This window comes from Vidua chalybeata, chromosome 7, assembly GCF_026979565.1.
Source record: "Vidua chalybeata isolate OUT-0048 chromosome 7, bVidCha1 merged haplotype, whole genome shotgun sequence".
Classification (NCBI taxonomy): domain Eukaryota; kingdom Metazoa; phylum Chordata; class Aves; order Passeriformes; family Viduidae; genus Vidua; species Vidua chalybeata.
The window spans coordinates 11,807,121-11,828,158 of record NC_071536.1 but is presented as its reverse complement, the minus strand read 5'-3'; the positions used below and the strand labels follow the sequence as shown (position 1 = coordinate 11,828,158).

Here is a 21,038-nt window from a genome sequence, read left to right as displayed (position 1 = left end):
CCGCAACTGCCGCTCCCCGGAAACACGGCTGAGCCCGCCGGGTCAGGGGACTCGAGCCCCGGTCACCGCCGGAGCGGGGCGGCGTCCCCTCCGCTGGCCCTGGCAGAGCCGCCTCTGGGGTACGGTGTCCAGTTCTGGGCTTCCCAGTACAAGAGAGATGAGGAGCTACTGGGGAGAGTCCCGCGGATGCCACAAAGATGATGACGGGCCCGGAGCATCTCTCTTCATGAGGAGAGACTGCGGGAGCTGGGCCTGTTCAGTCTGGAGGAGACTGTGAAGGGATCTCATGAATGCATAGAAATACCTCAAAGGCGGATGCCAAGAGGATGGTGCCAGACACTTCTCAGTGGTGCTCAGTGACAGAATGAAGAGTAATGGCCATAAACTAAAAGATAATAAGTTCCACCTCAGCTTGAGAAAGAACTTACGTTGAGGGTGACAGAGCAGTGGAACAGGCTGCTCAGGGAACTCATGGAATCTCCCTCTCTGGAGACATTCAAACCCCACCTGGTCATGTTCCTGTGTCACCTGCTGCAGGTGACTCTGCCGTGGCAGGGGTTGGACTCGATGCTCTCCAGAGATCCCTTCCGCCCCTGACAATTCCGCGATCCGCGGGCTCCCGGCCCTTGCCCAGAGGGCGAGGCAGGAACGCTCCTGCGCGGGCTCTTCTTTCCGGGGGAAGCGGCGGGGCGGACGCGGTGCCGGCGGCCATGGAGCGGCGGGAGCAGCGGGCGGTGGCCGTGGAGCGGCTGGACGGGGTGACGCGGGAGCGCTTCCTGCGGGACATCTACCCGCGGGTACGGGGCGCTCTGCCCGGCACCCGCCGGAGCGGGTGGGGCTCCATAGCGACACAGGGCAAGGCAGGAGGTGTCCGGGGACCCCTCCTCAGCGGGCACAGCTGGGGCAGGCCAACCTCAGGGTTTGTGTTTGTGTGTTCCTGGAAAGGTGCCCTGATCTGTTGAGGGGAACGGGAGTTTAGGAGCAAGGAGCTTCTATAGGCAGGTCCTGTCTGAGCTGCTGGCAAGTTCTGACAGGTGATCTCTGTAAGAGTCCATTTCGTTCAGCAGTGGTTAAAAAGTGTGATCGTTAGTTTTGTTGCTTTGTCATCTCTTGTTTTATTTCCCTCACCCTCCGAGGTCCCAATTAAAAGCAAAATATCTTTCTGCATTTTGTGTGCAGGCTTGATCAAACCTGTTCGTGGTTGTTAGCAGCAAGGAATCTTGATACAGATAAAAAGAGCTTCTTTCTCTCATGAGAACATAACATCACCACAGCTCACAGGCTGAACCTTAACTGTGTGGGCTTTTACATGTTTTGTGCTAAGCCTTGACTAGAAAGATTAAATTTATTCCTTCATCTGCTGGGATTCCTAAATGGCCCCAGCACAAAGTGTGGGCTATAATTGTCTTTGCCTCTCCATATCCTTCCTTACCCAACTAGGAAAGAACACGTAGTTAATAGAGAAACAGTTCCATAATTTGCTGCATTTTGTTTCAACATTCAGAATTTGATTCACATTGCTTGTGAACAGATTAGTTGTGACCTTGTGTAGTGGGTCCTGGCACTCAACTGGCTTGTTTGCTTGGATGTAATTTGAAAAATTAATTCTGTTTTTTTTTTTTTTCTGTTGGATGCTGTGTTCATTCACCACTGAATTTTTTTTGTTGTTGTTCCTTAGAGAAAGCCAGTAGTGCTGACAGGACTGGAACTGGGCACTTGCACCACCAAATGGACAATAGATTACTTGAGCCAAGCTGAAGGATCTAAAGAAGTAAAGATTCACGTTTCTGCAGTGCCACAGATGGATTTCCTCAGTAAGAACTTTGTGTATAGGTACTTCACTCCAAGGCCTCTTGTGTTTTATAGGCATGTGCTACAGACATACTTACAGACTACAGTGCATCTGTAACTTACAGACATACAGTGCATCTGTTTGATGCTGAGGGTGGCAATAGGAAGATAGTTTGTGAAAACATGACATTATGTATCAAAGGGTTGTCCTAGATTTCTCTCTCTTCTGTTAATTCTACATCCTGAATAAATACAACGAAGGTGAGATGGTGGGCCAAACAGCATCTTAAAAATGATGTCATGAAGAAGTGTTGTAAAGGTATTTTGTCAGAGCACTCTTGCAGGAAATTTGAGCCTGGCACTTGCAGCTGTTAATTGAAAACAAACCAAAACACCTTTGATATCTACACGTGATGACCTGGTATTTTGTTGTAGTTACATGGTGCATTCTCAGTTACTGAATAGTGACAGTTTCTGACTCACTGTGTGCCTGATCCCCTTTGAATGCTGGTGTGTGTGCCAGCCAAGGTATTCCATTCCAGAAAGGGTGTAACTAGTAAAAACCAAGTTCCTTTCAAAGTTAGCATGTGCAGCTTTCAGAATGTTCAAACCACTGGATACCACACATTTCACCAGCTCTTTAATCTTGATGTGGACCACAAAAAAAACCTTGATCTCCTCTGGAGCTTCTCTTATGTAACTGCCAGCACATTTCTTCAGAGTCCATCTAATCTCAGTTATTGTGTAAATTTACCCCCTTCAAGGGTGAATGCCTTTATTTTAGCAGTCCTTTGTTTTCCCCAGGTGGGAACAGGATGTGTTCAGTCTCTTAAACTTCTAAGCAGGTGGGAGCATATGCTGTATGTGTAAACAAGCCACAAGTCTCTTGAGTGGAGCCTGTTGTTCAGGGGATAAACACAAATTACAATCATGATGCGTTCTGCTCCCTGCATAGTGAACTATTGAATCTCTGAAATAAGGGTGTACTTGAATAACTTTACCTTATCTCTACACTTCATTTTCCCTGCTCTATTTTGGGGTTTTTTTTAGGATCTCTTGCTGTGAGTTCACATACAGTTGTTCTGGAGTCTTAGTTTGAGCAGGTTTATAGACAGCCAGATGGACTCTCTGGATGCTCTGATGGTGTTTCATTATAGCAGGTGTCAGGACTTTCACATGTTTCACTTGAAATCCAGGAAGCTTTGACCTTTTCCACAGCAAGCCCCTCATTCTAATCTGAAGGTACAATAAGTAGAAACAAAAGAATAGAAACTGTGAGGACTTAACATGCAGTTCCATTAGTTTAAACTAATGAACATCAGTAGTTCTGCAGTTCTGTTGTAAGTTGCATACTCCTACCCCTGTTTTTGTGTTGGTTCTGGAACTCATCCAGCCAGGTTGTGACGTGCTGCAGAAATCTGAATGGTTTTCTGCTGTTCTAGCTTTGTAAGCAGGTTCATGGAGAGGTCAGATAAGTGCCAGTGCTACTATAAGGGGGGAGATGGGGTGATTAGAGCAGATAGCAAGGGCAGAGCTGTGGTAGCACCAGAATGCATCAGTTTAAGCTGTAGTAGAGCTGTGCTCTCACTTTCTTCAGCAGCAAACGTAAGTGGACATGATAGAACAGTTTGGCTGAAGTCAGAGCACTGGGTTTTGTTTGGTTTTCCATTGACTTCAGTGGATTTTGTATTTGCCTATTCCAAACAAGCCTAAAATGTTTAGAGAGTTGGTTTAAGTATTATCAGATGCAGGTTCACATTCTAGTAAAAAGGATAACAGGATCAAGAAAAATTTTGCTTGAGAATGGTTTCTTCTTAACCCTGGGTACTTGGTGGTTGCTCTGAAATGTGATGTTTACATGCAATAGTTCATTATCCAGTGACACTTAGTATGAGATGGTGAGCTGCATTAATGTAACATTGAATTCATAATAATGAATACATGTCCTGTTGCTTGGCTTACCATGCAGCTATCAACTGATACCAGAATCTGTAATCTGTATGAAAAGCTCCCATTATGTAGATAAATATGTAACACTCTTACTGACTTCAGAGGGACCAGCTCTAATGCCCAGTGACTCTTCTTGAATCTTCTGAAGTTGTGTTTAGTAAATTTAAGGAAAACTGCAAAGAAACATTTGAAATATCGAGATTCCTGTATTTTGAGGAGCTGAGAAAGCATATATTTTCTTTAAAAATCCATATAACTGAAATAAATTTTATAGATATACAAATGAAGGTAGTTATCTGTGTTCCTGCACAAATTCATAGCAGAAAATGCATAGATACAAACATGTGCATCTTCCCTGCTGGAGTTTTCTTGATGCTGAGCTTTTCTGCAAATTTATAAAAATGTACAGTAAACAAGTCTAAAAATGACACACTTAAACAGTTAAGCAAGTATTGCCACAGTTTGAGTCTTAATTTGACTGTGAAAAATGTTTTGTTCTGTGAGTCAGACCATTCAGAACTCCTAAGCTCAAGAGGGGATCTTAACGAAGTGTATGAACAGTCGATGGAGCCGGATTCTCTGTGGTCCATGGTGACAGGACAAGAGACAGTGGGCACAAGCTGAAATACTGGAAATTCTGTTAACCCCTTTAACACACAAAGACACACACTGTTGTACAGTGAGGTTAGTCAAACAATGGAACAAATAGAACAGGTTGCCTAGACAGACTATGGAGTCTCCATCCTCGGAGATCCACGAAACTGAACTGGATGCTGTCCTGTGCCAACTGCTGTAGTGAACCCCGCTATTGGCAAGGGGCTTGGACTGGAGGAGCTTCAGAGGTGCTTCCAGCCTCAGCTGCTAGAGGATTCTGTTTGGAACAATTCACCAAAGCAGAGAAGTTTCCAAGTGTAGGATTTCTGTCTTGGGAGAACTCTTCAAACATCTGCAAACACTGATTGGTCATCATGTTAATTTAAAAAAATAAGAGAGCAGCCTATTGCATCTTCCATTGTACTTGATATTAAGGGAGATTATTATAAATCTAGAATTTAGACCATGTGTTGTTACACTGATTCATGGTATAAATTCAAATATTTATATTTCAGAACTCTGCCTTTTGATGCATTTGTACGAAGAGCAGCTGAAGTCAAGCACAAGGAGTACTTTCTTACTGAGGTAATTTCCTTAGTGTGTCAGTTTCTTCTGCTGGTTATTTTGATGGTATATGGAGATAAAAGTGATGAACTGTAATTTAGAGTCTTACTTCAGTAAAAAACTTGATCTTTGATTTAACTTTCTTGTGGGTTGATGCCAAAGGAAAAAATATGAGAAGTAATTCTTCTCAGAAGTTTTTTTGTATGTGTACAGTGTGGTTAACTTCAGTCATTTTGTGTCTCTTAACAAAAACTACTTACATGAGCAAAAATTCCAATATGAAATTTAGAAATCAAACCTTGCTTTAGAATAATAATCATATCATTTGTGTGTTTTGCAAGAAAATGTCATGAAGATATTTTAGAATTTGATGACTATCAATATACAAATCCAGATATATTGTAACATAATTTGTGAGTAGCAAATGTGTGGTTATCTCTACATATAGTTCATATAGTTCAGGCTAGGGATTTTTCAGATAACTCTGATTGGGAAGCAAGTAGTTTTCAATGTAGACATGCTTTTTACCTTTTATGCTGCATAGAATGCTGTAAGTTTTGAAGCCAATAAAAATAGTTTTCTGCATTAATGTACTGAAGAACTTAAATTATAACCTGCATTTGCTTTGAGTCTGTTCAGTAACAGCAATGCTGAAGCAGTTGACCAATCTCGCCACATTTTACTCTTTTCCTTTCAGTTAACTTATTTTTCCCTTTTCTCAAGATGAGCTGCAGGGATCAGTAAATTGCAGTATAACAAAGTAGCTGAATTTGTAGATGCCCTTTATTTGTACCATATTTTAATGAAATTCTGTGTTAGCTAAATGAGAAAATACAAGCTCTTTGTTTAAGTGTTTTGGTAATTCTTACTAAAAAAACCCAAACAATTCTCATTTTGTGTTCTCTTTAGGATGAAAAGTACTATTTGCGATCAGTGGGTGACGATGTTAGGAAGGTAAGTTACTGGAGATTACAGTTCTAATATTGTAAGGTTGCAGGTTAGAAACATTTTTTAAAGCCTGTTGTCATACAACTTACTTAGGGTCACATGGTGTGTCAATCTGACTGGATTTAGGTCAGAGTACTTCAATGTGTCTAAAATAGTTGCTGTTGCTTGGGAGCTGAGCTGATCACTGAAGAGTACATTGCTAAACTCCCTTTTTTTTAGCTTTTGTTGTAAACTAATATAAAAGTATTTATGCTGATCTCTTGCTCCTGCAGTGTGATTCCTAGCAGTCATGGTTAAGAGCAGCTCTCCAGCTGTTCTTATTAATGGCATTTGGCAAGTCAATGTTCGAAAGCATTGCTGATTTCAGGTGTTTGCCAATGCTGAAGTTCTAACCCTGTTTCATATGATTGGAAATGATTGTGAAGTGCTCCCCCATTTCAATGTGCATAGAGGGTTCTCTAAGAGTTATGCCCTTTCTGTTTCAGGATATTGCAGATATCAGGAAGCAGTTTCCTATTTTAGCAGAAGATGTTTGTATTCCAGAGTATTTTGAGAAGGAACAGTTTTTCTCTAGTGTCTTCCGCATCAGCTCAGCTGGATTACAGTTGTGGACACATTATGATGTAGGTAATACATGGGTTTAGCATAAAATGTTGCAGATGGCATTACAGAGTTGAGAGAATAAAGTGCAAATCTCTGTCAAAGATTAGAGAATAATAACAAACTTCACATATTTTGAAATAGTAAAATGAACCACATTCAGCGGTACTGTGACTTTTAAATGTTGCATTACTTAGGCGTAATATCTTAACTGGGTTTATGTCTAATTCCAGATTTGTAAGATTAAAGGATGTTTTATTTTGTTTCCCTTTTTTAAACTATTTTGAGTTACCGAAACACGGTAACTTTAAACATTTTTGTCTTCCACATTGCTTTCCTTTTTTTTTTTTTTTTTTCACTCTAATGGTCAGATTAGGATAAATTCTAGTTGTACAATACACTGTCAACTGTGCAATGATTGTAGTAGTTTCTGGCTGCAATGCAATAGATTCCAAATAAGGTTCTCTTCTAACACTGTGCAGTGAGTTCTGAATAAATTTATTCATAAGTTAATTCTTAACATGTTTTATTGTTAAAAACATGAAGGTTTTATTAATACTCTCTTTTTAAGCTAATAATTAGATCAATTGAAGTCTATATATTAATTCAATCAACTTTTGGCTGACATCTCTATTACTATGCTTATCCCAGGTAATGGACAACTTCTTGATCCAAGTCACAGGGAGAAAACGAGTTGTTTTGTACAGTCCTCGAGATGCACCATATTTATATTTATCAGGTATGCATGTCACAGGTATCTAGATCAGAGTTTGGTGATCTTAGCTTTTCAGCTCAAAAGTGTTGCACTGTAGAAAATAATCACTAACAGATTACTTGGTATAAAAGAAGTAATTTGTTCCTTTAACTCTGATTCTATGTGCTTTAGTCAAAGCTAAGGAAAAGAGCAGTTTTGCCTGATTATTTTCAACACCTAACTGAAGGAGTAAAATGTTCTGTCTGGGTTCAAAATGGTTTTTAGATGTCAGGAAAAGTGGTTTTTCGTGTTAATAAGGTTGCAGTTACAGAACAAATACAGACAACAGGAAAACATCTCTTCAGTAAATGAGGGGTGCCATCAGGTTTTCCTGGTTTTGACAAATAAACCAGCACGAAATTTGATTCAAGAACTGCCATCTCCAGCAATATGAAAATGCTTTGTTACTACTGGAAGAGTGGGAATATTTATTCATTGAAATTTTCCTAGGTACTAAATCAGAGGTGCTGGATGTGGATAACCCAGACGTGGAGAAGTATCCCCTTTTTGTGAAAGCCAAGCGCTATCAATGTGTTTTGGAAGCAGGAGATGTGTTATTTATTCCAGGTAAGTAGTAAATAGTTCCTGACCATGGCATGGTATTAAACAGTCTTGTTTCTAACTTATGTTTTCTGGAGATGGTAAGAGATTACTAAAGCATTTCTCTGTTATAAGTAGGAGCATTGAAAGATGTTGGCATAACTAGTTTACTTCTTCCAACTGTACAATTAACCTGAGAAACAGTATTATTATATCTACCTACAAATCTTGCTTTCCCTCAAGTGTACACTCTATGCTCCTGATTTTGTGCCTTAGTAAATTGATACTATAAATTTATCTTCTGAAATGGCTTCAATGACCTGAGTTTTTTAGTGACAGAATTTGAGTGAAATACTGTTTCTGTTCTTCTGTAGCTCTGACACTTAAGTACTGTGAGGCACATATGAGGTCTGATGATAATTATGGATGGTAGAGTTATTGGACCTTCTAAAGACTAATAATCATCTTTGGGGAATGGAAACACAAGTCCAAATAATTTTTCTGCACAAGCAGAAAGCTGCTTCCTGGGCTGACATGACATATTCTGGTAGTCAGGGAAAGGCATTTGAATTAATCCTATTGAACTACTCCTCCTTGTTACTGATTTTATTTTAACTCATTGTGAGCTTGCAGCAGTTATTACTTATCCTGTCACTTTTACATTATCTGGGCAATATAAACAGGTCAGTAAACAAGAAGGTAATAGGTTTTTAGGAAGTTATTTTATAATAGTTTCTTAGCCTTTGACTTGTTACTTAATTTTGAACTTACCTTTATGTTTCTTCCTACATAAACTTTTGGTCACAGTTAGATAGTTTTATGTCACACTGCTACTGATGTCAGCATCCCTGTTTTCTGCTGATAAATCCAGATACTTGTTTGTCTTTGCCAGTGGGTGAGCAGAATCAAACTTGAGACACACTCAGCTCTCTTAAGACTGACTGGGGAGTATAGGGATTTTTGAGTCCAGAGAATGGTGCTTTGTCAGAATCTGCAGTGCATATCACTGGAAAAAAAAAAAAGATGTTTTCTGAGGAATGTGTGTGGTTATTATGAAGAAGGTAGAAGCAGCCCCTCTTCCTAATCTGTAAGAAACTTCATGTTGATTTCTCAGAATAAACTTTTCTATGTCTTCAGCACCTACAGGCACATAAGATAAAATGAACACAGCATTCAGACTTTTAGCTTAAAATTCAAATATCCTAAATATACCATATTAAACTGATTCTTTAAATGTACTCAATGAAACAAAGATGTCTTGGGTTCCTTACCACAGTCATGATGATTCAGCTGAAAAACCTAATGCCTTCATTATGAGAGGATTAGTGACATTGCCTGAGTGGCCTGGCTGATGCTGGTGGTTTACATTAATGCCTGGGCAGTATGTGCAAGGTTAGGGACTAAGTGAAAATAGATACCTGCATTTAGAGTGGAGGAGAGCAAGGGAAGGTGTCTTTCTTTCACCCTACACATGCTTACCCTTTGCTTACATTTGAGTACCTCTACACTTCAGCAATTATTACTTTTATGAGAAGTTACGGATCAGCATAAATGTCTTGAAAAACTTCTTAAATTTGATACAATGCAATACATTCATATGGATATTTATAAATAAACAAAAATACAGTAGTTGAGGCTTTCCTCAACTAGATTTAGTTTGGGCAATTCTGATACTTGCTTGGAGTCACATGGAAGTTTTGGACAGTAATTTTTATTTTAGACACCGTTCTTTCTACAGCTTTATGGTTCCATAATGTAATTTCTGAGGAATTTGGAGTGGCACTGAATGTCTTTTGGAAGCACCTTCCTGCTGAGTCCTATGATAAGACTGACACTTATGGAAATAAGGATCCCATGGCAGCCTCTAGAGCTATACAGATCTTGGACAGAGCCTTGAAAACACTTGAAGAACTACCTGAGGAATATAGGGATTTTTATGCTCGGAGAATGGTGTTACGTATCCAAGAAAAGGCCTATAGGAATGATTATGGATAAAGTAACACACTGCAATTCAGCAAGGTCCCTTGCAAGTAGAAAATTGTATGTTAGTATGGAAACTGTCCATCTGTACTTACACATACACTTTCTGTGAGACCAATAAAAACTGTCAATAAACATTAATCTATAACAAAGTTCCTCTTGTAGATTTTCTTCGTAGTTTTTCATGTGCAGTGAGGTCACAGTCTGCTTGATCTGGAGATGGTCTCTTTTCTAGAATAAGACAGATATTTGCAGTGCCTCCACTTATAACTGTACTTTTTTGGAATGTTCTACTTAAATTTTTCTGAACAAAAGTTTTGGTATGTGGGCTGACAGCATATATGCTTAGAAGTCTTTGTGAATGCAACCTCATTAAATTTTAGGAAAGCCATAGCAGTTTCTGAGGAGGTCCAAGCAAGCCATTGGTGGTAGCTGTAATGGTCATGGTTTCTTCTTAAGTGATAACCTGGCAATTAGTGTAGGGAGTTTCTTCTCCCCCTTGTAGTGAGACAGAGTGGGAATAGGAAAAAAAAGCAAAAACTAACTATGCCAGATTACACTTAGAATTGTGCAGCAGCTTGAGTGCAATGTAAATGATTTACCCATTTCCTAACTCAGTAATGTGTTACTGGGGGGAATATGTTTGTCACTGCCCCAGTGCTGTCAGCATTGCTGTTCCTGCAGCTGTTAAACACTTGGCACTAATGTGCCCACAAATCCATTCAGATACAATCCTGTTATCTGCAGTGGAGTTCAGTTGTGGAGTAGACACAGAACCTGTTGAGGCTGTTTTGTTACCATATGAAAGGGAGTTTGCATAGCACCTTTTGGGATGGAGCCTGTTGTTTAGGCATTGAAGAAGGTTACTTTTTCAGCAGATTGTGGTGCTCACAAAAGCCCTGTGAAATAAAGGTGAGGATCTGACAAAAAGGATAGGCTAGGCATTGTCTCTTTGAAATGCCTCTGATGTTATTACTTGTGCTGTTTGGGGAATGCAGCATTTATCTGACTTAGGTCACTCTGTTACTTCTAGCAATGTTTTTTGAGAATTGTAACTTGTCAAAAACTCTTAGACAAAATAAATGTGTAGTGTTAAAAAAGTGATGGGAAAAAAGCTTTCTTCCGAAGAGCAGGAGCTTGAACACTGTGCAGATTATTCTTCTAAACCTGTTCTTCTTGGCAGTTGAACACAGTGAAAATAGTCTGGTACCAAGTGAATGGGCACCCAGCCATCTCAATGAATAAGCATGAATGGAACCAGCCAAGCGATTCTGACGGGCATCATTGTACGTTCTGAGGGTAGAATTTAAATTTGGCATCACAAATAGGTCTCCCAAAATTTTTGTTCAGAAAGGAAACAAGGATTGCTTGTGCATACTGCTGAGACAGAATCTCTCTGCTTGTTAGGCTGGGGTAACCTCTTGGCTTTGTTGGACTGGTAATGTCAAGGGCCCAGTCTGAATTGCAGAGGTGAACAGAGCATATTCTTTGTGTGTTAGGACTGAATTGAGAGGTTCAGAGAGCCTGCAGGGCTCAACAAAGCTGTGTTCTAGCATTGTGCCTGCACTAGCAGTGTGCCATCACTTTAACTGCCAGCAGCTTCTCAAGATACTGGTACAGAGAATTACTGTGCTGATGTCTCCTGCCATTCCTTGGGTCTCCATTCACAAAAGGGAGGTGTCAGATTGGTATTCTCTGGTTCCCTCAACACTCAAGTGTAAATTTTATCTTCATGCTCCCAACTTTAAAATGAAGCCTTTATTTCACTTTGAAAGAGTTTCTTCAATTTATTTAGTAACTTCTCTAAAACTGTTGTTCTGAAATGCTATAAAAGAAGAATACAAGCATTTAAAAATGTATTTTCTTAATTTGAGTATAATCTGACTAGGGATAAAAATCTGGAAGTTACTGTGTTTAAAAAAAAGTTACTTAGTGCTTTGTAACCACTGTGCACCATGGTGTGAAACAGGCAATAAAGTGATGAATGAATGGTGAAAGCATTAAAGGAGTAACTTTCAGATAACACAGTGAGAGATTACAAGTAGACACACTTAGAAATCCATGACTGAAATCACACAAAGAATTAGAGCCACTGACATTTTATGGACGTTTGTCTGTTAGAGATCCTGCCACAATAAAACAGTTGAAGTTGTGTTAACAGGTATTAGAAAAATAAACACTGACCATCTTAAGCATTCGAAGCAGCCACTTCAAACAGTGTATTTGTAGGAGTTGGGTAATGCAGACTGCCCAGGACTGAAAGATGAGTTGGCAGTTACATAAAGACAATGTCTGAAATCAGAAGTTTAAACTTGGCTTACCTCAAACCTTGAATTACTCTAAAAATTTGGTGACTGAGGCATTTAAAATGGAAATTCATTGCAAGTCAACACCTGGAAAGAATTATTTATTCTTAGCCATATGAAATATAAAGAATGACAAATTATTTCAGGTTTCATTTTTTTAAAATGTGCTTGCTGTGGAAACATTCAAATGAAAAAATTGATGTAAAAATATTTTTCTTGTAAAAAAATTAAACATATCGTTAAAAATCTGCCTGTTGTGTTTGTGCTTAGAATTTTATGTACTTAGAACATGTTCCTCTCCAGTAGCTACACAGGGTCTAGGTAAAGTGTCAAGTTAAATGCCTAATGAGAAAGAGTTTGACTTAATTACAAAGGATCAGAAATACATCTGTATTTTTTTTTTAAATATGCAGGATGAAACTATTTGTCTCATTCACACTGTTGGTTTCACAAGACTGACTTGACTAAGATGAGAATGATTTTACCACAGTAGAGGTGGTATTACATATGATGTGATCCCAATATGCATTACTTCACATCTTCAGAGAAATTCCTGTATACCCTTGACTCTTTCTTCCTCTCACCAAAATGTATCTTCCCAAACCTGGTATCTTCCTGCAAATGATACAGGTGTCGAAGGTATACATTCTGAGACAGTAGCTTTTACAAGGGATTCTCTAAGTTGGTATCACTGAATAAGCAAAGATTCTGGTGTTATTTGAAGGTCAGATGAAGTTTGACATTTCCATAGTTACCCAAGTTTGCAGTAAAGCTGTACATTAAGATCTCCTATTTTACTTTGGGTTAGACTCTACAGTAGGGATAGAATCTGAGCTCTGAATGTAGGAATTTCTGGGAGCAACAATCTCACCTAAGTGGTGATTCCTGAGAGCAACAAGAGCAGATGACTGTTTCCAACTGTTCAGGTCTGTTCCTTGTTGCAGATTGAAGCCATTAAAAGAACTGCTCAACCATGTCAAACATGCAGCTCCACGTGCAGTGCCATGTTCATACAAGAATGCTCAGAAGCTGTTGCTTGCAGTAATAACACAGATCATAGCAGTGGACAATTTCTGCTGTGAAAACATTTATACTTCAGCTGTCAAGCAGGACATGAATTGCTTTAAACTTCCACCACAAAACCCTAATGTATTGCCCGTGATGGAAGAATGGGAAAGAAGAGCTAAGCACATGCTCTGTAAGGCGTGCAACAGCTTTGTCTGATACCCAGGCTAAGGAGTATTGCTCAGAGCGTAAACTCTGGTGTGGGAGAAGAGCTTTGTCCTGCCCTTCAGCACTGCTCTGTCTCTTGACTGGTTTTTATGTCTTGCAGCAGTGCTTTCTTTAGAAACAACTCAGCTCTGGAGTGCCAAGTTTAACAAAAGAAACTAGCAATCATGACTGAAAGTGGTCTTTTGAGAGCCTACTGAAACAAAGAAAATTTGTTCTGAACCTTGAAGTAATGGCATTCCATTCCTTTTCAAGTACGTAAGGTGTTTATACGCATGAATTAAAACCAGATAATTTGTGTTTCCCCTTTTTATTACCAGTTGCTTTTCTGGTCATTTGCTTAAGTAGAATTTGACACTTCTTGGGGCACTTGGAAACATGTAATCAAGCCCTAATCCATCAATACCTTATATCCCACACTACACTATATTCAAAATGACTGCCTGAATCAGTCTTCCATGGTTTCCACGGTGATGTGGAACAGCTAATCCGGTGCAAGTGGGTTTTTTTTTGTCAGCAGGAGGAGTGAATTATGCTGCTAATACCGATAGAATGAAGTTAGGCAGGAACAGTATGTCTGGCACATAGGTGTTATATGATCTTGCCTTACTGGCTTAATGACTTCATGTTACTTTATTCCAGTTAAAAACAGTCACCCTGCCTCTGAACAGAGTTAAGAGATCAACAACACCAACAGAAAGCCAGCTTTGGTCTTAGGTTCTCCATCTGCAATATTCAAATGTGTCTAAATTTTCATCAGGTTATGATCATTAGAAGTAAACATTTTTTATTTAATCTACCATCCTTACAAAAATGAAATGAGATTTCAATATAAGATTTTAAAAGATTGTGAAGTAACTTTGAAGGTGATTTAAAGAGGCTGTCTCTTATGGATTGCAGTCTTGAGACACCTGCCTTTGCTTTTGTATTGCACAAGGGCACCCAACACATTTGTGGATTCTGCAAGGCTGGGATGTACCCAAAAATGTCACTCACAACAGAGCACACACATCCCAAAATTTTCATTGTTAATAAATTCTTTCTTGTTTTAACTCATAAGACCCCATGTAATTTAAAATAAGCATTCAAGGTAAATGAATACAATTAACCTCAGTGCTTCAAACGTCAGCCTCTACAAGACAAGAAATATTGGTTATGTGCAGAGATGAAGTAACTGTTACAGCTCCTGTTTTCTCCAGGGAAAATCTGAGTGCATGCTCATGCACAATCATTTTTATCTCTGCATATCCACAGTTGTAACAGCCTAACTCCTGAACTGACTTAGCAGTCTTATTTAAAATAATTTCTATGACTGTTTAAATATATAGCACTGCTGTTACTGATCTCTATCAGCAGTGATGTTTGTTTAGAAAGATAGAACAGCTTACCATAAAAGTGCTTGTGCAGGAAGGCAGCAAGATTTTATCAATGGGAGGACAGAAAAAATTGCTCCTTTCAGCCGCATGTTAAGGATGGCACCCTTTATCATCTTCCAAAATTAGGGGCCAAAATTAATGCATCAGCGTTTGCAGAGATGTGACTAAATCAGTCCCAGGTGGGAAGAAGCTTACCAAACTTTTTAGCATTTTAGATTCACACAAAATAAAATCATTCCAGTCATCTGGACAATTTCATAGAATCAAGCCTTGCTTTAAAAGAATTTAGGAGTCACAGTTTAGTACATGTTAGCATGTCTCAAAATGTACCAGAAACAAGCATGTAACACAAGAACACCAGTCATTAGTACGTTGTACTAAGGACTGTGTAAGGCTGCTCACTCCATTAGAAAACAGAAATGTCAGAACTACACCACTGTAAGCAGGAGAACCACCTAACAAGCTTATTAAAAACTGACTTTTCAGTTAATGTTGAAAAACAGGCATATGCACACTATGACCTATTTTATCCTAACATAGAAATGTCCCACCCTTGGCTGCTTCATGCGAGCTTTCCTGTTTGTGAGATGCCAGTAAGTTGTTTTAAAATTATGGCTGCTGACTACACAAATACAAAGCCTCCTTGAAGAAAAGTAATCAAATAAATCTGATTTTTTAAACTAGGTCTCCACAAACACCTGATAAAGCTTAATCCACAAAACTGCACATTCCTTGTTTAATGGTTTTATACTCACATCAAAGTGGTTTCACTCATTAGAAATAGTTTATTTTCTACATAGTTTGCAAAATTTATTTTTAGCATGCATTGTAGTGAATGACAGAGGCACATTCCAACAGAGTACTACAGCTGTTTAAAGAATGAAAAACAACCAGTCAGTTTTCCCTCCACAACACGAGGTCTCATAACAAGATTAGTTTTACAACAAAGTGCCTATTCTTCAAAGTAATGCAGCAACACTTGAGCCTATTTAACAGTTATTGTAGGCAGCCTCCATCAAACAGGTTAGTATTATTTTAACAGGACAGCCATCCAGAAACTTTTGAAGACAATGTCAATATTTTAATAGCTATTTCCAAAAGCTTGCAACAGCGTAGCTCTGATGTTTTGGCAGGCACAGAATTGTTTAGAAATTGGTCTCTGATCTGCAGTGTTATTGGATTGGGCAAGTGTTAGTGCACCCAACTTAGCCTAGTCAGTCTGAAACTGAGGGACCAAAAGCAATAGAAATTTCTGGGGTTTTTGTTGGTTTATTTTTTAAAATACTATTCTTTAAGTGAATGGTTAAATATATTTCAAGCCATCTGCAGGCTTTCTATTAAAACCATTTCTTTAGGCGACCCATATTTCCTTTACAGAAAAAATTCCTCACATATGCTGCAGATGTTATCACAAGGGTCCTAAAGGGGAAAAATGTTCCTTGAAACACATAAAAAAGTTGTTATAAGCCTATTAAGATGGTAATCATCAAATAGGATTGAACAAAATCTCCAAGAAACAGCCTAAAATAAAAAAGCAGATGGAACTATATTTCAGGTTCTTTAGAGTTTGTTTGCATGTTGTACTTTTCTCCATCAGTTAAAACAGATTTCTTTTGATGAACTAGGTACATTAATCTAATTATTAGTGATATAATTATCTTTCAAATTGTAAGGTGCACACTGTATGCATAATCCTTTCTATCACCCTTAATATTTTGAGTGTTAAGAAAATTTTCTTAGAGTACAACACACTTCTCTCATTATTCAGTGATCACTGATGTGCACAATTTCTGCCAAAAGCTGTCTACAGAAAACCTTGTAAGTTTTAATGATGCCAACAGAAGAAACTTCCTTTCTGCAGTGTAAGAGTCACAGGAAACAAGAAGCAGGGCAGAGATGTCACTAAGCTATCAAACAGAACTAAAGTTGAATAAAATGCCTTTTTTCAGAACTTAGCCACTATTGTTTGTGTAATCTTCACAGTGTTTTGCTAACTTGCTTTTGTATTCCTATACTTCCAGGAAATCCAAAACCATTTGGAGTTACTGGTTCATTGGTAATAACTGCAGCTGTCTTTAAGAATGATTCTAAGCTTTGTAGCAAAATGGGAAGTTACTTGCAACAGTAGAGAAGTTCCATTAATACCATTATTGTCCATCTTTCAGTATTACTTTCTTAAGAACTCTCAGGTTTGGTGTCTGAACCAGATTACATCTTCTGTATCAAATCTGGCTGACTTTCTATTTAGAGGGGTTTTTTCTCTAGGAAAAATTAGGCTCCAAAAAAAGACTTTTGGATGGCTCTAGAAGCAACTACTGCAGTGCATTTAAAGGAAATAATAGATTTTAAAACTGAGACATTTTGAAAGAGCTACAGTCAACGTAGTCTGAATTTTTTAAATGCAACTTGTAATAGATTATATGCTTATGGCTTGATTAAGAGCAACATCAATGCAGCAATTGCCAAGTAAAACCTTGCCATCCCAAGGTAGGAATTTCACCTCTTCATGTGATAATAAAGGAATTTCTGCTGGTCCTTACAGAAGTTAGCAAAGCAACAGCAAGGTATCTTGAAACACAAACAAGCTACACTCTAATCAACATTCCTTGTTAATTAACATAGCTGCTTCAAAATTTTCAAGCCCCCAGATGAAATGGCTGTTCACTAGCAGATACTACACAATTAATTAATCAAACTTTAGAGTGATAGAAATGGCAAGGCGCACATAAGGAAGAGAAATGCATTGGCACTACTATTCCAAAGGTGAGTATTTGTGACTTTTGTTTCAAACAGGAGATGTTACAAAACTGGAGGATTTTATTACCTAATAAAACAGGTCTCTGCAAAATATATAACTAACATTCTTCTTACAATCAATTTCCTTAAGCCAAAAAACTAACCTTACATCTGTTATTGACAAAGAGCAATAGTTTTAGCCCTGGAAGCCACTCAGCTGAAGTATCCACACATCTGAAATTCCCAAGTACTTTAAAGTCCCATTACATGCAGTATATGATATTAGACATCCAGGACTAAAAATTCTGCCAACAGTTTAGGAATAAACATTCACTTTTAACAAAAAAACATGCATAGGATTGTTCTTCATAACACTTTTTTCCAGGAATCAAAAAACAACATCTGTTAATAGTTATGGGGTCCCAATAAGCCTTTTTAAGCTACAGAAATTTATATATAGTATCTATTAGCAACACAGAACTGATTTACTATTCTGTTTAGAAAGCATCTGCTCAAAGCTGAAAATCTAGATAACAACATTTACAGTGTTAAAAGTGCTTCTACAAAGAATATACTGTTCATATACATACAGTCTCAAAATACTTCATGAACTCTGAAATGGTTGTCTAAGGAGGGAACTTCATCAGCAAAATGCAGTTGATCATTTATTTCCACACCAAATTCTTCAAGTATCTGTACAAATTTCTCATGCTCTCTCCCAATCCATGACCTCATTGTGTCAAACACTTGGTACGGTGTAACGTGAGCATGAACTTTAATTCCTGTCTCTGCAAGTTCTTTCAGCATTTCAGGGTAAGTAACCCAAGTGTTGCTTCCTCCCGAGTGACCACCATCCAGCCAGTAAATTGCTTTTATGTTTTTTAAGAAGGCATCTGTATTCTTGTCTTTTTTGGCTTCCTTCAGCTCATAAAGCAGCTGGTTCAAAACCACACAACCTTTACTGAAGCCAATCAACGTAAACGATGCTGCACCTACAGCAGACGGTACCATGACGTTCACAGCAGAATTATTAGAGCATTCACAATCTCTCTCCCTTTCTTTGGCTGAGCAGCCATTTGTTGTAGGAACAGACTGTGGCTGTGATTTACAAGCAGCTACTTTTGCATCCTTGCTGACACCATGCACACTTTTCTGGGACAGCAGAATATTCTGAGAGAGTCTGAATGCATTAACCAGCAAAGCATGGAGATGCTTGAAAGCTCCAAAGTCAGTGCTGTGCTCTGGTGCTCCAAACATGTTACTCGTCACAAAATTGTCATAACAACTGAATTTGTGCAGGTGCATTCGAGAACACTTTATGACCCAAATAAAGCTACTGGGGAACCGGCGAGCGAGTATGGTAGCAACATTTTCAAAACTCCAGTGCTCCCACTGAAAGTTTTCTGGGTGGCAAGACATGATGTCATGATAGTTCTGAAAAATGAAAAAAATAGAAAAGATGCATTATTACATTGTGAAAAGATTCAGCTCCAATGTATTCATATTTATAAGAAAGGACTGTTAAAAAAAAAAACAACATGTATTAGAGGCTCCCACTTTCTAAGTTTGCAGAACAAGAAACACATAAAAGAAACTGGTATATTTTGATTTGCTTACTGTAATATTTTTACCATATATTTTTAATACCCCCAAGATCAATACAATAAAGTTAGCACATGAAAATATTCATAATTTTTGTCGACTTCACACAAAAAGAAAATTAAAGTATTATTCAACTTAATATGACACAGAATACATAATTTTATTGTATTATCTCTATCTACAGAAATACCGATTATCTTACTACAAAACAAAAACAGACTTAAAACTTTAGCAAGTTTTCTGGATTTTATACAGAAACAAAAATAGCCCCTCTCATTCAGCTGTAAGCAATTTTTATTGCCTTATTCACATCCATAGAGGGCATCGATGGAAAGAAATTAACCCCCAAGTCATGAATGAACCTCTTGTCTGAAATCTTAATGGCAAAGAATACTAGTTCATTTATTTTACTAAGGAATAATGAAGCCATATGCAAGAATGGCAATCAGACAGGTCTTCATAGGCCATCCCAATCCTTAAAATAAAAACACACAAAATTCTGCATCTTTACTTGACAGAAGGAAAAGCCTTTTCCCTTGAACAAGAAGACACTACCCCTGCTTTTGAGAAGCAGTAATGACAAGTGAGATTAGCAGGCTACCAGAACATGTTATGTTCGACAGGTCAACCACATGCTTGGGGACAGCACTTCAGAGTCTCTGCAATTTCTTGCCAACTCAAGAGACCACAGGGTGCCTTCTCAGGACGGGCTGAGAAAGCGTCAGAGCCTGTCAAATTCCTAAAGGGCAGTGTCTGGGATGTTCATACACCTGCATGGTGCTCTGCCTGGGGAGAACAACCGGCCACCTTAGGGCTCTGTTGTCTTGTCTCCATTGTCTGCCGTGCTTTCAGACACTGCCATCCCTGACACTGTCACCCTCAGGCAGCGCTATAGGGCTGGAGTGAGTCCAGAGAAGGGCAATGGAGCTGGTGAAGGGGCTGGAGCACAAGTCCTGTGAGGAGCAGCTGAGGGAGCTGGGGGTGTTCAGCCTGGAGAAGAGGAGGCTCAGGGGGAGCCCTTATTGCTCCCTCTAAGTCCCTGAAAGGAGCTGTAGCCAGATGGGGTCAGTGTCCTCTTCCAGGTGACAAGAGGACACAGTTTTAGGTTGTGCCAGGGGAAGTTTAGGTTGGGCATTAGGAAGCACCCTTCACAGAAAGGGTGATTAGACATTGGAATGGATTGCCCAGGAGGTGGTGGAGTTCCTGGAGGTGTTGATGGAAAGACTGGACATGGCACTCAGCGCCAGGGTCTACTTGACGTCGTGGTGTTGGTCATAGGTTGGACTCGATGATATCCAACCTAAGTGATTCTGTGAAGACGACTCTTCTCTCCTCTCCTCCCCTCCCCTCCACTACTGCTCCAGCTGAGGTTTCCGGAGGGCCCGTTCCCGCTCCCTGTGCCCGACCGTGCGTGGCAGCGAGATGCTCCGACGGCCGCGGCGGGAGCCGGGCAATGCCCACCCGCACAGCCCTTCCGGGGACGCCTCCCTCCGGCGCCGCTTCCCCGCTCCCGCCCTGCGGCCGCTCCGCCGCCCGGGCCCCCATCGCTGGCCGCCCGCACCCGCGCTCCGTACCTGCACGTCCCCCGGGAAGTACACGACGTGGTGCTGCGGCGACGGGGCCGGGCCGCGCGGGGCCGGCGGCGGCAGCAGCAGCAGCAGCTCGTTGGTGCGGTGCGGCTCAGCGCCCGGCACCTCGGGCAGCCGCAGCCACGGCGGGCTCAGCCGCGCCGCGGAGAACCCCCCGCCGCCGCCCGCAGGCCCCGCGGCGCAGGCGGCCGGCGCCCCGCAGAGGCTCATGGCGCTGCCCAGGCACAGCGCGGCGGGGCCGGCGAGCCCCCGCAGCAGCGCGGCGGCGGCCGAGCGGCAGCGCCGGCTCATGGGAGCGCCGCTCCGCGCACCGCCCGCCCGCGCGCCGCGCCTGCGCACCGCCCGCCCCCGGCACCGCCCCGGGACCGCCCGCGGCCCCCTCGGGAGGGACCCCGCAGGGGGCGTCGCACGTGCGCCCGCCCCGCGATGACGTCACGCGGCTGTTCAAAGGGCGGCGGCGGGAAGCGCGCGGGGCCGT

General features: G+C 40.4%; 2 protein-coding genes across 5 annotated transcripts; one reads left to right on the top strand and one right to left on the bottom strand.

Moving 5' to 3' along the window:
- Positions 1–24: 24 nt before the first annotated feature.
- On the top strand, positions 25–13,101 carry TYW5 (tRNA-yW synthesizing protein 5). The gene is made up of 8 exons (XM_053947294.1): positions 25–797; positions 1,679–1,833; positions 4,851–4,920; positions 5,809–5,853; positions 6,333–6,470; positions 7,099–7,186; positions 7,652–7,768; positions 9,480–13,101. The coding sequence occupies exons 1-8, from the start codon at positions 711–713 to the stop codon at positions 9,734–9,736; spliced, it is 957 nt and encodes a 318-aa protein (XP_053803269.1). The 5' UTR covers positions 25–710; the 3' UTR covers positions 9,737–13,101.
- C7H2orf69 (chromosome 7 C2orf69 homolog) lies at positions 2,944–20,851 on the bottom strand. 4 transcript variants are annotated; one of them, XR_008431779.1, is made up of 4 exons: positions 20,546–20,851; positions 17,960–18,803; positions 8,513–8,747; positions 2,944–3,027 (listed from the first exon to the last, which is right to left on the bottom strand). XR_008431779.1 is itself a non-coding variant. In XM_053947293.1 (3 exons), the coding sequence occupies exons 1-2, from the start codon at positions 20,849–20,851 to the stop codon at positions 17,964–17,966; spliced, it is 1,146 nt and encodes a 381-aa protein (XP_053803268.1). In that variant the 3' UTR covers positions 8,348–8,747; positions 17,960–17,963. The 4 variants fall into 4 exon arrangements, 2 of the variants coding, with proteins under 2 accessions (XP_053803268.1, XP_053803267.1); XR_008431778.1 differs by lacking the exon at positions 2,944–3,027 and adding an exon at positions 3,994–4,126; XM_053947293.1 differs by lacking the exon at positions 2,944–3,027 and having other exon boundaries at positions 8,348–8,747.
- Between the last annotated feature and the right edge of the window lie 187 nt (positions 20,852–21,038).

What these genes read in the sequence shown, in the direction of transcription:
- TYW5 (XM_053947294.1), top strand. Translation starts at nt 711, where the DNA reads ATGGAGCGGCGGGAGCAGCGGGCGGTGGCCGTGGAGCGGCTGGACGGG. An exon ending in AGGAGTACTTTCTTACTGAG is followed by an intron (nt 4,921 to 5,808) that starts GTAATTTCCTTA and finishes TGTTCTCTTTAG; the next exon opens with GATGAAAAGTACTATTTGCG. An exon ending in TGGGTGACGATGTTAGGAAG is followed by an intron (nt 5,854 to 6,332) that starts GTAAGTTACTGG and finishes TTTCTGTTTCAG; the next exon opens with GATATTGCAGATATCAGGAA.
- C7H2orf69 (XM_053947293.1), bottom strand. Translation starts at nt 20,851, where the DNA reads ATGAGCCGGCGCTGCCGCTCGGCCGCCGCCGCGCTGCTGCGGGGGCTC. An exon ending in ACTTCCCGGGGGACGTGCAG is followed by an intron (nt 18,804 to 20,545) that starts GTACGGAGCGCG and finishes TTCATTTTTCAG; the next exon opens with AACTATCATGACATCATGTC.